Raw genomic sequence first — 20,413 nt, 5'->3', positions numbered from 1 at the left:
GTGCTGGTCTCACGATTTGCAGTTAACATGGATTTTTGTGGTCTGTCCTCACTTCTGTTCAACTTTACTCACTTCAAAGTCTTTCAGAATACAGGCTTTGAACTGAGGAAAAGGTTGGGAGTAGAGGGTGACTGTAGCCGTATTCTCAAGGTAGCTAGAAAATATACAGCCCTGAGTGAGAGATACTTAAAATCTTAATTTTTGCATGCATGAAACGTGCACACCAACCATGAGATGCAACATCATAAAGAAATGATAGATGCACATGTGACTGTACTTTATGCTAATGTATACTGACCTTAAATTTTGCTCTTTTCTCTCTAGTAGAAAAGCATATTTCTTGATATGTAGTGTTCTGATGCATTTTTCTTCTGCTTTTCAGAGAAACTATTGTCACTTCTACCAGAGTATGTTGTTCCTTATACTATCCATCTTCTAGCTCATGACCCAGATTATGTCAAAGTCCAGGACATTGAACAACTCAAGGACATTAAAGAGTAAGGCTACTTTTAACAGTGTTACTTCTAGGGTTAAAACAATCTAATTTATATTCTAAGTGAAATTTTCATTCATTGTGGTACCTTGATACACTGTTCAGTGCACATAACAATGGCAATTATTTCTGTAAAATATTGTGAAAAATAGTGTACATGCTTTTTTAGTGCTCTGTGATACCTTACAGAGGAACCATCAACTTCTGCTCGTCCTACCTTTTTTTTTTTTTTTTTTAAAGAATTGATTTCCCAGAGTTAGACTGGTTCAAATTCATAATATCAGTAAAACCTAGAGTAAACTACTTACTCAAATGTGCTTTTTAAAATAATTTCTTTTGCATTTTGTTCATGAGTACTGTATTTCTCATTTAGGTGCCTGTGGTTCATACTGGAAATACTGATGGCTAAAAATGAAAACAACAGTCATGCTTTTATCAGAAAAATGGTAGAAAATATCAAACAGACTAAGGATGCTCAAGGACCGGATGATCAAAAAATGAATGAAGTAGGTGATACTTCTTTAGTGGAAATTACATTTAATTCTGGCCTGCTTCTGGAAATGAGTTGCTTTTTGTTTACACACGAACTTTAAAAAGTCTTTCAATAGAATTGTGTGTTGTTCTGGTTTCAACTGGATGTGGGAGACGATAATTTGTATACTGTGTTGGTTATATTTATTGTAGTTTAAATTATAGTTTTCCTATGCTTCAGCAGATCTTGCACATTTGCAAGGGAATTGTAATAGTTTGCAGTCCTTCTTTTTCTCTCTCAGTAAGATTATTAAACACTATGTTTAAATAGAGATAAACTATAATTTTTTACTGTTTTAATCATCCACTAAAGTACTTTTAAAAGGAAATATTACAAAGTGCAAGAGTAAGCTTAGTATAGGAATAAAGATACATAGAATAGTTTGGGTTGGAAGGGACCTTTAAAGGTCATCTAGTCCAACCTCCCTGCAAGGAGCTGGGGTGTCTCCAACCAGATCAGGTTGCTCAGAGCCTCGTCCAACCTGGCCTTGAATGTTTCCACGCATGAGGCATCCACCACCTCTCTGGGCAACCTGTTCCAGTGTTCCACCACCCTCACTGTAAAAAATTTCTTCCTTATGTCCAATACGAATCTGCTTCCCTCTGTTTTAAAACCATTACCCCTAATCCTGTCACAACAGGCCCTGCTGAAGAGTTTCTCCCCATCTTTCCTATAAGCCCCCTTTAGGTGCTAGAAGACTGCTGTAAGATCTCCCTGGAACCTTCTCTTCTCCAGGCTGAACAGCCTCAACTCTCTCAGCCTCTCAGGAGAGCTGCTGCAGCCCTCTGATAATTTTTGTGGCCCTTCTCTGGACCTGCTCCAGCAGGTCAATGTCCTTCTTATGTTGGGGGCTCCAGAGCTGGATGCAGTACTGCAGGTGAGGTCTCACCAGAGCAGAGTAGAGGGGAAGAATCAATCACCTCCCTTGACCTGCTGGCCATACATGCATTAGATGTCTCCAGTAGGTATTGTGTAGTGAATGTATCAAACCCTTTTTTTGAGGTTTTTGCATCACATAAGGTACAGATTTCTAACTTTTCTGCTTTTCCCACAGAGATGAGATTTTTTTTTTTTTTTTTTTTTAGCTTTATTTTTGAAACCATGGCATACACTGTTCTTAAGCATGGAAAGATCATGAAAGCTAGCTTTCTCTAACGGTTACGCCTACAGTGCTGTTGCTTTTTCCTCCTATGTTTTAGTACACTGCAGTGCACTGTTTAAGGTGCAGGCTAATGTTAAGTGTTTAAGATGACTCTTTTAAACTGTGAGTTCTTGTACTTCAGTGCTCAAAAGATACTGTCTTTTGTCAAGATTTGTGATTAACTTCTAAAGTGTTATTTGTTTGGTTTTAAAAATTTTATTATTTACAGAAACTATACACAGTCTGTGATGTAGCAATGAATATCATTATGTCAAAGAGTACAACATACAGTTTGGAATCCCCTAAAGACCCTGTACTTCCAGCCAGATATTTTACTCAACCTGACAAGGTATACCTTGGCATTTAATTTTTCTTGAGATAAGTCTAAGTCTTTGTTAGTTGTAATTTGGAGGGGGGCGGGATTAGTAGTTCTTGTAATTCAGACTTCTCCCTATTATAATGTAGATGAAAATGTATGTATGTTTTCATAAGTATTTATATACGTGTACACACACTCATCCCTGCCCTGAGATATTGCTGTTTAGGTTTAATATTTCAGAAGCGTAAACAATGTAAAGAAAGTCTTTCAGTACTACCTCCAAAATGTATGTATCTTGTTTGTTGATTATTGCTGTGACTTCCTCCCTCCTTCCCCCTTTCTTTACAGAACTTCAGTAACACCAAAAATTATCTTCCTCCGGAAATGAAATCTTTTTTCACTCCTGGAAAGGTATGTATGGTGTGGGGGTTTGGGGGCCTTTGGTTTTGGCACAGTGCTTGCTGTTTGGTTTTGTTTTGTCTTGTTTTTAAGAAAACTAACATGTAGTTAATGAAACACTTCGGTTTTAAGAAAATACATTGTTTCTGCCCAAAGGGTTTATATGGCAAAGGTTAGTAAAAAGGTAGAGAGAAAGAGATAGGTAGAAGGGAAAACTGCTACTGTTTATGCTGGGTTGGTGATAATAGTAACTGTTGTCTTTAAAAAAGAGCAAGAGAAAGAAAACCCAAACCATAATATTTGACAAGTTTGCAAAATGGTTAACCTTTTTTTTTCTGCAGAAGACTGCAATATTGCATATGAAGTGGCAACTCCTATAGAAAACTCTAATAGAAATTATTTTCAAATTCATGTAAATTCATCTTAGGCAAAGCTGAGTACCATTTTGCAGTATCTTAGAAGCTAACTGACTGTTTTATGGTTACATTAATTTGTTCTTTCTAAATATGCATTGTATCGAATGGCAGTATTCTTTCTTCACTAAAACTAAACCCAGGTACTCTATAGAATAAAATTTAAAAAAAAATTGTGGTTTTAATCTGGATTAATGTGTCCTGTTCCAGATTACAGGAGAACATTAATTTGTTACATTGCGAAAGAAATAAAAGCACAGCATCTTCATTACCCTTAACTTTGCTAATGAAGCATTCGCTATGAGCTAGTAACTTACTAATAGAGGAGGAATGCAGGTTAGGAAAAAATGCCTACATACAGGAGCATCTTTTTTATTAGAAGTAGAAAGCCAACGTTTATTAATTGGAATATATCATCTCTGTATTGAGCATTTGAGTATTTGAACTTCTTGGATTAGAGATTCAGAGTAAGTTGTGTGTCTTCCAGTTTCTTATCAGTAGTCAATATTAAGTTCTCTCATCCAATTTTTCACATAAAACATTCTTGCTAGTTTGTCCCAAACAATACATTAAGTGTACTGTGACAGTTTTAAATAAGAAACATGATTTATGCTACCATGAAGAATCACAGAATGTTTGAGATTGGAAGGGACGTCTGGAGATCATCTAGTCCAAAGCTCCTGCTCTTTCAACTTTCATCATATGAGAAATGCTCAAGTCACTTCTTCATCTTAGTGGCCCTTTGCTGGACTCTCTCCAGTAGCTCCATATCTCTCAAATATCCTAACTTGAAATTCTTTTGAATCTTAAGGTAGCTTTTATGTTATTTTAAATTTCTTACACCAAGTACTCTAGCTCGTTTTTTGTTGTTCTGAAATTTTTGAACAAACAGTAGAGATGTATTTGACCACCAAAAATTTTCAATTGCTTCACCATTATGAGAGTGTAGGCTCTGTGGTAGGGGAGGAACTGTTAGCACGGACCCTGTTAGTGTTAGTCCCTCCTTAGAAGGAAGTCTAGTCCAGTATGAATTTGAACATCTCTGCTTTTGAGCTCTTTCTGTATTCGCTTACTGATTAACACTAAGTTCTAAATGAATAGATGTGAATTTTTAAATTGAATTTTGTTCACCAAGGCTTACTTTTGGAAAGGAGATGCTGTTTTTCTTGTACTCAGTGCAGAGTGAATCTTTGGTTTAAGTGTAAAATTCCCTCTGGCTATAAAAAGTGTAACCACCACATCCATAGTGCACATCTCTGAAAAAGGAATGCTAAAAGCTGCTATGATGTGCATGTTCAACTTCTTTTTTTTGGCTGTTCCTAACTTTAGTCATAGCTAGAATCTAATATTAAAATAGAAGATGGATCATCCTAGATAATGAGAAACGTGGGGAATGGTCTTTAATTCAACATTTTTGTATGTGAGTCTTTGGCATAAAGGTGTAGGAGTAACTGAACTCTTTCAGCTCTCTCAAAAGTTAGTATAAGCTTGCAGGTATTTGGTGTGTCCCACTGAAATTAATAACCTGAAGCTCCCCAATGTCTGTAAATTTTGGCACCTATTAAAAGCCTACCATTTTTTAAATCTGTGTGTGAAGCATCAGAATCTTCTCCACAATATTTGATTTTTGAGGCTTTCATTCATTCACAGTTGAAACCAGTGTGGTTTGCCATTACAGCTAAGGCAGTTTAATGGCTTCTTTGCTGAAAGGGCTGTCCTGCTGTGTAGATGTCCATCCTGTATAGATGCTTACCTGATCTAAATGGTAAGCTGGTTCAGGCAGCTAGATCAGCAGAAAGCAAATAGCACAAAAAGTCCCCAAGTGGCTTACTGCAAGGCCAGGTGAGCACCCAATGCTACCAATGAGAAGAGGACAGAATACAAGGGTAGAGAGAAGAATCTATTTGATTACAGCTTTGCCAACTTCCTTCTGGTGTCTGTTGTAATTTTCATATTAAAATGTTTATAGCTTTGTGTTAATTAAGATATTGATTGCAGAAAGTGAAATCTGTGAATATTTTAAGCATAGTACATGTTAACAATATCTAAATATGTAGCTTAAAATAAAGGAAATATATTTTTGGTTTCAGCCTAAAGCAGCCAATGTTCTTGGAGCAGTTAATAAGCCTCTCTCGTCAGCAGGCAAGCAGTCTCAATCCAAATCTTCACGAATGGAAACTGTAAGCAATGCCAGCAGCAGTTCAAATCCAAGCTCTCCAGGAAGGATCAAAGGGAGGTTGGTACAACAAAGGAGCTTTGAAATTTCAAATATTTGTAATGGAAACTTTTAATATTTCTAGAATATTTTCTAAGTAGGAAACAGAATTGTTTTATCTTATTTTGAAGTAAAGTTATAGTACCACGTTGGTGTAAGTGAAACCATGAATTTGCTTTCTTTGCTTTCTAACCTAGACATAAGTTTGCTTTAAAAAAAAAAAAACAAAAAACCACAGAATCAAATCACACCCAGAGTTGGTGGTAAGAGGGAAGGAGAGCCTCATATGTCTATTTTAAATATATTTATATTTTTTATATATATACACACCACACCACCCCCCACCACACCCCCCATGTATATATGTATATACACACATGCGCGCGCGTGTGTGTGTGCACGGTGTGTATACATATATCAGCAGTTCCCAGGAACCGTGTGGCCTGCTGCAATGTTAACAATGTGTCAGAGACAGTGAGGACTGGTAGGCCATTGTGGTGATCTCACATGACTTCCTTTTCTATAAATTTATCCTGCACTTTGGATTTTGCGGGTAAACATTTTTGGATTTTAGAATCCTTCTGTGATGGAGAGGAGAATGTACTATAATACTAGAGAAGTCATCTTCTAGTTCGCTATCTTTAAAAATAATAGCTTCTTTTGTGTCCATTTTTTAGGTTATTCATCACTTATTTTCTTATGTTCCTTTTTTTAACTGAGAGGCATACTATCATTAATTGTTTTCACAGACATTTAGAGATTGCACAGCCCCCCCTATTCATATTTTCTCACATTAATTCAAGACTGTGAGGAAGAGTTATGTATGGAAAGATGACTTCTCATTTGGTGCTTCTGTGACTATTTAATATATACTATTAATTTCAAATGTAGTTCAGTGTTTTACAATAAGTACTTCTCCATGGAAAGTCCACAGAAAGCTTTATTTCTTACAATTCATGCAGGTTCACATGCAGAAATACAGTATTGGCTAAAGACAAGTTGGAATCCAGATTCTTCTTTATATCAAGTGAAATGAATCTGAGACCAGTACTGTTCCACATGCAGTTATACCACACTCACAGCCTAGCCTCTTCTGGGTCTCAGTGTTTTATGTATGCAGGATGTATTATTGTCCACATTTACAGATGTAGAAACTGAAATCAAAATGAAATTGCTGTTCTAAGTAACACCAGAAAGCTGAGGGATTAAGTGGTCTCTGAAATTTAAATTTGCTGTTTTGTTGCTAAAACAGTTGTGCATGCTTTGGCTGGTTAGTTGGTATATGAAAGTGCATGCAAGTGTATACAAACACACAGATGTTTTGTAACTCAGTAAGGCTCTTCTATTTCAAAAAGCTGCTTATCTTTCCCAGTGAAAAAAGAAAATTCAACTTGACTTATGATTGACACTTTTGTCCTGAGACTTACATGTTCTGACTTGTGCTATGTGCTGGCTATAGTAGCCAGAGTGAAAGACACTTTCTGCCAGATTGTTCGTGGTTTAGGAATAGATTTCTTCTGAAGAATTTTGTTTTTCTTATATGTGTGTGTGTGTGTGTGTGTATATATATATATATATATAATGATTGTCTGCTCTATTATAATAATGAGGAGCGTAAATGTTTATTCTTTTTAGACTTGACAGTACTGAAATGGACCACAGTGAAAATGAGGAATTCACACTGACTTCACCCTTACCAGGAAAGAAAACTGACAAAAGGGACGACTCTGATCTTGTAAGGGTGAGCTGTTTGGCTGCATTGCAGATGTGTCACTTTAAGTCTTTAGAACTTTAAAATAAAAATTAATGTGGTGATACTTTATATCATTTAAGAAAATATGCTGAAACATGAAACTGAGTTGTTGTTGTAAACTGCTGGAAAATGTTTTTAGAGTTAGATATGAAAACGCAGTGGAAAAAAGGTTCAGTTTGTCTGTTTTTCAGGTGTACATCACATTATCTTTGCATCATACTGACAGCTCCTGTAAATTTTCAAGATTAACAGTTATGATTTGCAGTATATTGGTAATATTGACAGGGGAATATTCTGCTAGAGCTGAGTTGATGACAATTAGTCCACGATTTGTCTCCTTCTTAGGATTTATTGATGAGGCATTTGGGACATTGTTCAAGCTGATAGCTTCCTTGGACTTCTGTTCCCCAATATACAGTAGAGATTTTTTTTTTTTTAATGTGTTCTTGATGTTTACTTGAAATATAGCTTTGGAAGTAGTAATTGGATTAGATTGAAAATTATGAACTATACTGGAGTTTTGGGGGGTGGTTTAGTCTCTCTGAAATTTCAGATTGCCTTCTGAGGTTGTAGAAGTCTTTATAATATATGGTTTCTTTCTTGTAGCTAGCAAAGTGCTAATACTCCATTACAGTGTTGGTGCATTATAATTCTCATCTTTTTTTAATGCTATCCCGTCACTGGTGCTAAGGCATGTTCTCCTTTTCCACCCACACGTGTCTTCCTTTCAACAGCTCTAAGGAATAGCAACTGTTTGTTCTCTGGTAATCTAGAATACCGAGAGGGCATAATGATTTGACATTGATTTAGAAGTTCAAGGAAGAGTTATCCGAATAGCCATATGGATTCTGTTTTCTTGCATGCAATTTGTACTGCAGTGAAGGTAGGGAAATGCTTGGTTTTCAATGCGAGGTATCACAAGTAGAACTTGCAGCATGATTTTAAAGCTGTCTGCGTGCAATAGTCTCCAACAGGCTTTTACGGCAGAGTGCCTTTAGTTAACTAATACTTACAGACCAATACAATTCCACAGGATGTAAAATAATCTGATTAATAAGCACGTTGCCTGTGCTGTTAGATAAACAAACTATTCTGTAAGAACACTGAACTCCAAGGGGTAGCAAAATAGTGTCATTGGTGTGCTCTTTCACAATGTCAGGATCGTTCAGGAGAAATTACGTATGTGTCTATCTCAGAGAGAGATTTTAGTGAATGACCACTAACCAAGGCCTTTGAGAGTGGTAAGCCTTTGAAAGTGGTAGCCTTGGCCTTACTAATTTTTACTGATAGATTTTTATTTTTCTGATGCTTCCCGTATTGATAAGTCACTTCTTCTGTAAACCTTGAAAAGTCTGAGAGTCCAAACAGCTGCTGGCATGCAATTCATGTTTAGAAGCATTAGGTTGAATTGGTAACCAACAAAGCTAAGTGATAAAGCAAATATGGTTCAGTATTTTGAGTACTTTTTGAGGGTATTTGTATTTCACTTTGAATATGTAAGCAAGCTGCTTAAGGTCATTGATTCAGAACTCATTTTTGATATTTTGGAGCTGCGGAACAGATTATAGCAAGTTTTAACTGAGAAGCAGAATTTTAATTGAGGACCAGAAAGTCCATGTTTTAAAGATATCACTATTCAGCATATTTGTCCAGATTAGATAATAGAGTAACACCTTAGTTCTAAGGCTGTGGGACACTGTTTAACCTTGGGGATAAAAAATACTTGGCTACCGCTACTTACCTGGTAAAAGCAGCTGCAATGACAGATGTGCACGATCACTGCAAAAGCAAATAGAAGTGGGAAAAACGATGCTGCTGATCTAGGTCAACAGTTTTGTCAGTGAAGTCATGAACTGGCAGGAGATGTCATCATTGTTCAAATACTTTTCCTATTTTCTTCTAGTGTAATTCTTTGTCCTTCAATTTCTTCTACTTTTTTTTTTTTCCTCATAGCCTTCCTAGCTTTTCTTTCTGCTTCTCTTGATCAGAGTTTATGGCTAAAGTGGAGACACATATTTGTAAACTGACTTCTATCTTATGTCATGAGGGAGATGTGAAAGGAAAAAAAACACAATTCAATCTGGTTTTAAGTGGCATAACTGTCATTATGTAGATTAAATTGCAGTGTGGCAAATACTAATAAATGAGTGTTTGTATGTGTTGAAATACAGTAATGTTAGTTTGAAATAAACATTGGTATGAAACTGAAATATTGTTAACATTTGGACTTTTGGACCATTTCATGGTCCAAAATGAAATAGTCATGGTCCCCAGTAATGGTAGGTGGGTAGGTAATTTTTTATTTTTTTCCAGGGACAGGGATTGGTTGGGGCGATCCTTCTGGCCCTGATAGCTGCTTATTGAAATTTTTACACTGTTTGTGGCTCATTACTGTGCACTTTAGAGAAATAGAGCATGGAGAGCTGAAGGAATAGTTTCTATTCTGAAAGCTTATGATTCAGAAAGGTTCTACATTTTTTGATATGCTAGAGAAGAGATGCCATCCAGAAAGATTTTGACAAGCTTGAGGAGTTGGGCCCATGTGAACCTCATTAAGTTCAACAAGGTCAAGTGCAAAGTCCTTGCACCTGGGTCGGGGCAACCCCAGATGTCAACACAGGCTGGGGGATGAGGGGATTGAGAGGAGCCCTGCAGAGAAGGACTTGAGGATACCAGTGGATGAAAAATAGGACATGAAACAACAATGTGCACTTGCAGCCCAGAAGGCCAACTGTATCTTGGGCTACATCAAAAGAAGTGTGGCCAGCAGGTCAAGGGAAGTGGTTCTGCCCCTCTACTCTGTTCTGGTGAGACTTCACCTGGAGTATTGTGTCCAGCTCTGGGGTCCATATTACAAAATAGACACAGACATGTTAGAGTGGGTCCAGAGGAGAGCCACAAAAAAGTAGTCCAAGTATTGGAACACTTCTCCTTTGAAGAAAGGCTGAGAGAGTTGGAGTTGTTCAGCTTGGAGAAGAGAAGGCTCTGGGGAGACCTTATTGTGGCCTTTCAATCTATGAAGGGGGCTTATAAAAAAGACAGAAATAGGTATTTTACCAGGGCCTGTAGTGACAGGACAAGGGGCAATAGCTTTAAACTGAAAGGTAGTAGCCTTAAATTGGATATAAGGAAGAAACTTTTTACAATGTGGGTGGCAGGATACTGGAACAGGTTGCCCAGTGAAGTTGTTGATGCCCTGTCACTTGAAGTGTTCAAAGTCGGTTGGATGGGGCTTCAAGCAACCTGATCTCTTGGAAGATGCCTCTGCCATCAGCAGGGTATTGGACTTAGATAATCTTCAAAGGTCCCTTCCAATCCAAACCATTCTTTGTTTCTTTTAAGGATTGGGTATTTGTTTGGGTTTTTTGTTTTTTTTTTTTTTGCTGCACAGAGCAAATACTGAGCCTTAGTGCAGCTCTGACAGCAGTGCTTTGGCAACTACCACTAATTCCTGTGCTGCTTTCTACAATTATGAATTCAAGTTGCCCGCCATCTTCTGTATTAATGCCTTGCTACTCCTAGCATGGGAGCCAGGCATAAGCACTCTGCCTCACACAGAGCTGAAGGCACAAGTTGACAATTGCCATCCTCTATATATTTTTCTATTGATAAAAATACAGTTATGAATGTTCTAGCCAATTATGTTTGCCACAGCTGAGGATACAAATGAGGAAGACCTTACACACTTCAGTGTTTTAACTGCTCACCTTTGAAATTATTTTTCTCTCCTGTGGCATTTTGTAAGTATGTATGCGGCTATACTTTTGCAAAGGTTTTTGAAATTGATATAGTAGATAATAACAGTAGACAACTTGTGTAACTTCAAGACTCTTTGTCTTATTGGAGGAAGTTTCTGTAGCTTTTGTGTATCTGACAGTTTAATATGGCCATTCAATTTTTTAATGTAAAGACATAATTTTACCTTTTCAGTCAGAGATGGAGAAGCCTAGAGGAAGGAAGAAAGCAACTATCACAGATTCAGAAGAGAAACTAAGCATAGATGACGTGAATAAACTGGGTCAAGAGCAGAAACTTAGAGGTAGTCAACGGGGAAGGAAGAGACCTGCAGTTGTTTCAGAATCTGATGAAACACAATGGCAAGAGGAAAAAAGGCTAAAAGAAGATGTAATAGAAAGTGAGGATGAACAGAACAGTCCACCAAAGAAAGGGAGAAGAGGACGCCCTCCCAAACCAAATAATGGAGGAACACCAAAGGAAGAACCAGTAGCAAAGTCATCAAAAAGGAGCAAAAAAAAACAAACGCCAGCAGCTGCAGCAGAAGAGGAGGAGGAGGAGGAGGAAAGGCAAACTGAAAACATTGAACAAAAAACAAAAGGCAGGCAAAACAGGACAGCAAAAAGAACACAGCAGAGGTGAGTCTGTCTTCTTGTAAGCTGCATTTTTTTTATCCTTGGACATCAGTTATAATTTGATACTTTGCAATTTGGGTCTTCCTCAAAACAGAGCAGAACCATCTGAAACTAGTACAGTTGAATCAGCACAGTCTACGCCACAGAAAAGACGAGGAAGGCCATCAAAAACACCACCATCACAGCAAAAAAAAGTGTAAGTGGTGAATATTTTCTAAATTTGTGTTTAGTGACAATTAAAAATATGCCTCTGTGCCCCCAAACAATCATTTACTGAAAATATTTCAGAATACTTTAATTGACAATTAAGAAAATAAATTGCCATTGTTATTTCTAAAATGTTTTCCCTAGCTGCTTCTCCTAGAGCATCTAAACTGGAGCAAGAGGCTGCAATTAAGTTTAACGTACTCAGGTAGCATATATGTAGCTTTGCTCTTCTAGGAGAAAAGTCAATAAAGCATATGAAGGCCTTGAAGACAGGGCTTTATTAGGACTTCAAGGAGCAAAAAGTGCTCCCATTTGTTTTACATAGGGAGGAAGAATCAAATTGTTACTGTGGTGAAACAGTATTGTGGAGAATAAGTTTATTCTGATTCTCCTTAAATTAATGCTTGCTTACTTTCTAATTTGTGGCCTTCTTATTACCCACTTGAATGGTTCCCAAATTAATAAAATGTGCTACAATCTGTGAAGGATAGTAGCTCTTGAAAATTCTGAGGCGTATTAAGCTCCAAATTAAAGGTAAACTCTGTGGCTAGCTTTGTTTTCTTGTGCCTACTGTAGGAAACTATAGATATCTCTTCTGTACATGTATATACAATATGTGAAGCAGAGGTGTACAAGTGGACAGGACTTACTGACCTGCTGATATCAAACTGCAGGTCATGGAACAGATTAACAAGATACTTTTCTAGAACCTGGTGATAAATTCCTTAGAGTGCTACTTTTGCACATCTTGAGTCTGACATTTTGTATTACTCTGTTTTTCTAGCTTCTGGGCTTAGTTAGCATCATGTTGATCTTCCTCTGGCAGTTATTTAATGTACCATTTTGCCTGTCCCTGGCGATCTTTTTCTTTTTCTTTCTATCTTTCTATCTATCTTTCTATCTATCTTTCTATCTATCTTTCTATCTATCTTTCTATCTATCTTTCTATCTATCTTTCTATCTATCTTTCTATCTATCTTTCTATCTATCTTTCTATCTATCTTTCTATCTATCTTTCTATCTATCTTTCTATCTATCTTTCTATCTATCTTTCTATCTATCTATCTATCTATCTTTCTATCTATCTATCTATCTTTACCTGAACAGGCTTGTACCCTCAATTCAAAATCTAGTTTCACACCAGATCTCATTTTCTGCCATTTTGCACACACAATATCTCAACCTTTCCAGTGTTCCATTTACCTGCTTCTGGTCAGATCTCTCCTGCTCTTTTACTCTGCAACCAGAAACACAGGTCCCAACACTGTCTTGGTTACTACAGAAGTCACTGCCACATGTGCCGTGGAACGAGAGTTAGAAGCTGCTACTGCCATGCCAAGAAGCATGCCAACAAGTTATTGTTGGGTGATGTGCTATGTGGCATGTGTCAAATGTGCTTTAGTAAATACTTAAGTAGCTTCTGATTCACTTCTCAGTGAAATCAGTGAGTTGCTTTACCCAACTGTAAAGAGAAAGTAAATGATGAGTACCCACAATCAATAACAGGCATAGCTGAGGCACAGCTCATTCATAGGTACATACGTTGTTCCTGGCATGAGGAACCCGAGTAAGTTGTTTCAAGATTCAGAGTTGTTGGGTCTGTCCTAGCTTTAAATAAAAAAAATTTAAAAAAAAAACGAAAACTCTATTTTTTATTTTTTTGTGATTAGACCACCCACATTTTGACTGCCCTTTTTCCAAATTTGCAAGAAAAAGATGAGACTGCAGTAATTCCTCAGTCTTTGAAGTGGATCGTAGTCTCTTTTCTACATACGTATCTACAGCAGTTTTAACTGAAGGGAGCTGATAGACTGAGCAGCACTGTGTATCACAAGATGGGATAAATTTAATCCAAATGCTTAAAGCTTTCTGGGCTCCTTGGGAATGGAGTTGGGATAAGAATTTGGGATTTCACCTATGAGATGGTAGTGTATAACCTATTCCAATAACTAATTTGGTTACCAGTTAGCACATGTGAACTGGCTTGTTTTTGTAATATGTAAAAAGATGAACCTAGCTTGTGAATAATTCCTGTTTTCTTTTCAATTTTGTTGCTTCTGTCAGTCATGGAAGGCTTGTTTTGGGCTAATTTGTATTGTTTCTTAAAGGATGTCATGTTGGTTGGTGCTGAAACCTCCACTATACTATATTATATAAGCAATTCAGATATTTTCTATATGCAATTCAGATATTTTGTTTTGTACAGATTTTAGTGGTGTTCTCAGAACTGAAGATTCCCACCACATGTGTTGTTTGATGCTGTCAGAGGACAGTTGTTTTGGATCTGTATGCCCTTCACTGGGGATTGAAGTGTTTTTGTTGTCTGCCTGGAACAAAGTTTCTGGTTTAATTTCATCCAAAAAGTCACCTAGTTTGGGTACAGCAAGACAGCTTCATGAATCAAACCAAAGTGCAGTAAGCAGGATGATTCAGTGATTTGATTCTGAACTGTGCTAATGACCCGAACCAAAATGGTAATATGGGTGCAGCTGTGTAGTTTTGGATACATATCTAGTTGGCTTTTTTTTTTTTTTTAAAGATGAGGTAGGGGAACTAGTTCTCATTTTAAGCAAATGGGTGCTTTTTGCTTGTGGTTTGGTTCCCATGACTAAAAAAGACCATTTAAGATATTGTTGACTGATTGTTCTTGATTATCCTGATTTAAGGTATTGTCATCCTGATTATCCCTAGCCGTTAGCATAAGCTAGCTTGGAAGATTTGTATTTAGGTTTATTATAGTGTTAATTTCATAAAGAGCAGTATGTCTTCTAGGTCTATGAAAATGTAGATGCAGTTATTCAAATTTTGTTGTGTATGAACTCCTGTAGAAGTGGAGTTCATGAAATTTAATAGAAGAAAAAAAAAACAGATAATCAGTCTCTGGCTTTTTCTGTTCATTGGATACTGTTGTGTGAACCTTCTTTGGCCTATATTCTGGCACTGAAGAGAAAAATCTTTCTTGTCTGTTGATACAAAAATTGTTCAACTTTGTACTCCTGGCCCTCTATTCTGGAAGAATTTGGTTTTCAAATGCTGTTGTCCAGCCTCCTGGTTCCACTTCTTCTATTCCATGTATGGATGAACTAGAAGTATTATATAACGCGAAGTTTTAAGACTACTGTTCTTATAAAGTGAAACGTATGCTCTCATACGGTTTATACATGTGCAGACCCGTATACTGTGAAACTGATCTTTATTTTTCTTCTGTTTGTAGCCGTGCGGGACGTTCCAAACAAGCAGCCAGTAAAGAGAATGAATCTAGTGAAGAGATGGACGTGTTTCAGAGTAGTTCACCTGTCAGTGATGACATTCCCCAGGAAGAAGTAATGGAAGAAGAGGAAGTTTCCACAGTCAATGTAAGAGAAATGCCTGGGGCTTTCTTTGTTTTTGTGATGTCCTCTGTGTATTGATGTTCAGAGAATGTCTTCTGTTCTTAGAACTTAGCCTTCCTCCTTTAAAATGAATGAGGTGGTCATCAACTGCCAGTGTTGCGTTGTGGCGCTTCACTGTAGTTTCCCAAAGAAGCTGCATTTCTTAGAAAATGTCTGGTTTTGTCAAACATCTTAAATTTTCTGTTCTGTTAGCTTTTTGTTATGTGTCTGCCTGAATTGTATAGCACTTCATGGGAATTATGTTCCAGGTAACTCATGCCCATTCTTCTCAGCTAGATTCTAATACTAAATAATATTTCTTTATACAAAACAGGAACACAAAACTAATATTACTGGAAAGTAAGTATGGAATTTTTGAGCAGAATCCTAAACCAATTTCTCCCTCTTACCAGCATACACAAATACATTAAAATAAGTTTGTTTTTCTGTTTATTTCATACAATTATGTTAGTGATGTTAGTAGTAATACTAACAATGTAACTGTGAATGCCTTCACACTTTTGGACATGTCTGATGACTGCACTGTCTGAGAAAGGAAACTAGATTATTTTTGAATACTTGAAGGATGCAGGTTCAGTAACATCGAAGTTATGTCCTGGTCATTGTCTGAGTCTTGTACCAGTGATAAAATGAGTAACGAAGGATACTGTATACAGTTACTCAAACATTATTGTGACAGTAAGCATTTTTTTCCATTATAAAATATGTTTAGTCTGGAATTTTTCAAAACTTTTCTGTAAAAACATGTAAAATACTTTTTCTCTAAACAGGTCCGTCGCAGAACTTCCAAAAGGGAAAGGCGATGAGTGAGCATGTAGTTATCGGCCTTCCAGGTGAAAGCTTTGAAGAATGCTTTTAATATAAAGCTTGAGACTGAATGAAGCTGTTAGTGCACAAATGGGGTTACTGAAAAAAAGACAAAACTTATTTTACTTTTACTACCCCTGCATTTGCAGTCCCTAGGTCACAAGCTTTAGCCACACACATGTTGATATCATTAACTGTGGATTTTTGTGAATTGTAATGTGCGCTGGCTTTGTAGACATATGAACTAAAGAAGAAAACTGTAAATAGTTCTTTTTTTAATGTTTCTGACTTCTAAAGTGCTTGTATAGCTTTTATCTGCGGCTTTAAACTGACAGTACCCCACTGTATTGGATCTATTGATTTAAAAGAGAACAGAGTTTGTTGAAAATTGATCTCAAGCAATATCTGTCAGTGTTCGTATTTGTACTCTTGTTGACATTTAACTGTGAAAAAAAAAATCAGTTGAGCAAATAGTGCCACTTTCTTTTGCCACTATTTGTTGAGAAGAAGAAGAAAAGAAAAATGGTCTTTTGTTTCCTTCATTAATCTAATCTAGTGTTTACCTTTAGGCACCTACCTATCATCAGAGGTGCTAAATTTCTTTCTTTTGCAGTTGAACAATGTTGGATAGAATAATACAAGAGATGCAAATTGTGAAAGAAGTTGTTTGACTTGTTTTACACCTCAGTATTGATGCCAGACTTTTCTGGACTTCTAGTGGCATTGAAAATTCAAAAAGGATTTAAAATATTTTAATTTTAAAATTGTGTTATTAAATAATGTACTGAATACCCTACCCATTTTATCTTCCCCTATCCGTTTTTATTAATCTACTGTATCAATAAAATTCTGTAACTGAGTTTTTAATAGTCTAGTATGTTAATGTGTATAGATATTTCCTTCTGAACATGATGTTCACAAAGAGCAAATTATTACTACATTATAATATGAAATCTGATATATAAACATTAGTGAAAATACAGTTCTTATTACAATGTAAAGTTAATCACAAAGAAAAATTTTATTGATGCAGTGTGTCTTTATAAAGCTGTTCTTGAGAGCCAAGTGTTTTGTATTTTATAGTGAAGTTGCATGTTTATGAAAAATGTGCTGAAAATGGGATGTAATGTTTTTTTGGAAACTCGTATCTAGCAGTAGTATATGGTAGATTGCCTCATGAGAGAACCTTTTATTGAGAGTTTATTGTACCATTTTGTTTTGGTTTTGATTTTTTTTGAGCCAAATTTTTTTGGTATGAAGAGCTAAGTGTTTTTTTTTTTTTTGTTGGGTTTTTTTTTGTTGTTTTTTTTTTTTAATAACAAACTGTTGATTATTGCAGTCAAGGTATTCAAGAATTGAATGAAGCTCCATTTTTTTTTTATTTTGTGCTACCATAGAGAGGTTGGTTTTTGGGCTTTTTTTTTAGGTATAAATTGCAAAAAAATTAGAAACAAAATACTTAAAGCAGTATCCTGTATGCAGTTTTACAGTTTACAAACTGCGTCTTTGAACCAAAATGTATAGGTTACTACACTATGCTTAGCCAAGCACATATTATAATTTCAGGTGCTGTTCTTGATCTGGTTCCCTACAGTTGACAACACGTGAAAAAATCAATTTGTAACTTAGGAAAATTTTATCTCCTTCAATAATGGAGCATTTTCGCATAATCCATCAATAAATAAGTTGCAAGGCAGCCTGTAAAGATTAGAGGAAAGGCTAATACTAAAACATAGATTTACCGATTTCCAAATGATAAGATCACTAGTAAAGAAACCTTTAGAATTTTTTCATTATGATTTTTTTTTTGTTGTTATTGCTAATGGAGAAAGATATTATAAACAATAAGATAATTCTGCCTCAGTTAACTTCCCCTCCAGTATTCAGCTTTTTGACATTTATACCTGTAAATGTGGGGGAAATGCTGCCTAAAAAGGTAATTAATGCTGATTTGTATTGACTTTGAAATAGCTGACACAACGGAACTGGCTTACTTATGCTTCAGCAGTGCAAATACAAGTTGTTGGGGTTCTTTTATGGTATAAAATGATTGAAAGCTAGCTTTATATTTTCCTTTTTGACAGAATTGCACTGAGACATTTATGGAAGATGTACCTTTAAGTCCATTTTATACAAAAATATGAAAAATTGATGCTGAAACTGCGGCAGACTCTTGAGGCTTTATGTGCATAAACATGGTTAGATTAAACTTCATCGAATATTGATGCACATTACTGATCATAATGTTTAATGTAAATTTAAACTATAGTTTTGCAATTTAAATGTTGATTTCTTGGGTTATAATGTGTAATTCATTATTTCTTGAGAAATAGGCACAGCAAATATTTCACTCTTATATTCAAACCTCTTCTAAGTTCATTCTCATCTCATAAAGAAAATGAATATTTTATGTACTAACATTTTGAGATCTGCATACAGTAGCTACAGTAGAGTATAATTATGTATAAAAGATAAATTGCTAACATTCAGTTAGCATGCTCTTCTGCAATGATAATGTTAAGTTTATAAAAATGTACTGTATTACATTAAAAGATCAAATTGAACTCACTGTAACAATTTCCAGTATGAAATTTTTGAGATTACCGGAGTATCTTGCTGTACTTCGCAGCAAATTAGGTTATTTGTGTTACATTTCCTTTTCTTGCTGCAGTGCAACAGGAAACTTTCAGTGATCTGTAGTTCATATGCAAAATGCAGTGATTGTAATCTTGATACTACTGTTTAAGAATAATTCACTATGATTCCAGAAGCATGGCATTTTTTACTTGTCACCAACTGAGATAATGAATATTTAGGGCTAACTAATCCACTAATAGGTATGAAACATGAAATTGCTTGAAAATTGTAGCCTGAGTACACCTCTTCCACGTAGGATAATCTAGAGTCCTGTATTAACTGCACTTGACTGCCAGTTTACTTTATTTTTTAGCAAAACAGAATCCTTTTTCAAATATTTTGACATTTGCTGTTTTGACATTTCTATATATGTGAACAAAAACATTAAATTTACAAAAAAGCATTCATATTAAAGACATTTCCACTGAAAATGAATATGCTCAATTTGTGAGTAACTTGCAAAAAACTTAGACTTGAAGATTAAATACTTCATTCAGGCATAGCAGTTGTCATCTGATATTCTAAAAAAACCACCACCAAACTTCACATAGAGGTGTGTGTGCAGTTTTCTTGTTGTTGTTTTTTGGTTTTTGTTTTTTGTTTTTTTTTTTTTTTTGCGTGGGTAGGTTTAGACAGATTATCAAAGCCTGCTTTTGTTAATGCACATAATAGGTTTTGGATCGTGCAGTTTTACATCCCTGTGGTTCCTGTGGGGTTAATTCTTAAATGCATTCATCCTATGCAAATACAAGTACAAAACCAAGTACATTGTTATGTTTTAATATTCTTATATTTGTGCACACAGGGCATGTAATGAAAAGAGCATACATGTATCTTAAAACATGTATATCCCAGGCATACAAAATTCTGAGTTTGTGGATGGAGACATTTTTAAAACTTGTCTGTGTTTAAATATATATATATATATATATATATTTGAGATATGTATGTATATGGATTGTAGAGATTGCTACATCTCTACCTCATCAAGGTAGGTGCAGTACATATTTTACGAAGAATATTTTAAAGAAACGCATTCAGGTATGCCACCATGTTTGTCCAAGGCAGCATGTCTACAAACACATGATTAAGATGAGTTCTAGATGGCCATCCCGCCAATCTGATGGCTCAATGAGGATCAAAAAGATAAAATTCACCTGACCAAGACCCTCTGTCCAGTCATCCATCAGGAGGAGTAAAAGAATATGAATGCGTTCGTGTTTCCTGTTATGCTCACGGATTGCCATTCCACCCTTTGCCTCTTTGTTGGGTGTTGCCTTTACAAAAGGTGTTTACTCATTTACGTGCAATTTCCTAGTGCTGACAGAAGAAACTCATATTCCGCAGACATAAGTAAACTTCCTGCTGTGTCAGGAGGTTTGTCCAACACACTTAGGGCACCTGCCTCATTACATACAGTATAGCTGCTATATTTTTGCTAGCGGAAAAGAAGGAAGCTGAATATTGGCAACTGGGATAGAAATACAGAAGAAAACCCACCTAATTAGCTTAGAAGTTCTTCAAATTCTTCTGTCTAAAAGATCTGACCTTTGCACAGAGTTCACCAAGTGCCATCATATTTGTATAGGCAGGATAAATATAGTATCATACAGTGTCTGTATGCAGTAACAAAAAGGTTTCTCACTTGCTTTTTTTTCAGTGCCTCACTACAGTCATGATATGGTTTTTAGTAGCCCTTTTATTTCTGTAAGGAAGATGTATATTGTGTATTCTT

At 36.0% G+C, this 20,413-nt stretch overlaps 1 protein-coding gene across 4 annotated transcripts in view; it reads left to right on the top strand.

Annotated features, from left to right (window-relative positions):
- The window catches only part of PDS5B (PDS5 cohesin associated factor B), a 118,867-nt gene extending 99,758 nt beyond the window's left edge, over window positions 1-19,109 (top strand). For 2 of the 4 annotated variants that reach the window (XM_086771994.1, XM_086771990.1), the window contains 10 exons: window positions 383-497; window positions 867-999; window positions 2,396-2,515; window positions 2,834-2,896; window positions 5,388-5,533; window positions 7,148-7,253; window positions 11,196-11,638; window positions 11,730-11,831; window positions 15,057-15,198; window positions 16,005-19,109. In XM_086771994.1, coding sequence (XP_086628120.1) covers window positions 383-497; window positions 867-999; window positions 2,396-2,515; window positions 2,834-2,896; window positions 5,388-5,533; window positions 7,148-7,253; window positions 11,196-11,638; window positions 11,730-11,831; window positions 15,057-15,198; window positions 16,005-16,040 — 1,406 coding nt within the window. In that variant the 3' untranslated portion in view covers window positions 16,041-19,109. The remainder of the gene's footprint in view (window positions 1-382; window positions 498-866; window positions 1,000-2,395; window positions 2,516-2,833; window positions 2,897-5,387; window positions 5,534-7,147; window positions 7,254-11,195; window positions 11,639-11,729; window positions 11,832-15,056; window positions 15,199-16,004) is intronic. The other 2 variants (XM_086771991.1, XM_086771993.1) reach the window with 2 other exon arrangements.
- The last annotated feature ends 1,304 nt before the right edge of the window (window positions 19,110-20,413 follow it).

This window comes from Chlamydotis macqueenii, chromosome 1 (assembly GCF_036417535.1).
Source record: "Chlamydotis macqueenii isolate bChlMac1 chromosome 1, bChlMac1.mat, whole genome shotgun sequence".
Classification (NCBI taxonomy): domain Eukaryota; kingdom Metazoa; phylum Chordata; class Aves; order Otidiformes; family Otididae; genus Chlamydotis; species Chlamydotis macqueenii.
The sequence above is the reverse complement of the archived record's forward strand: the minus strand, read 5'-3'. Positions and strand labels throughout refer to the sequence as shown.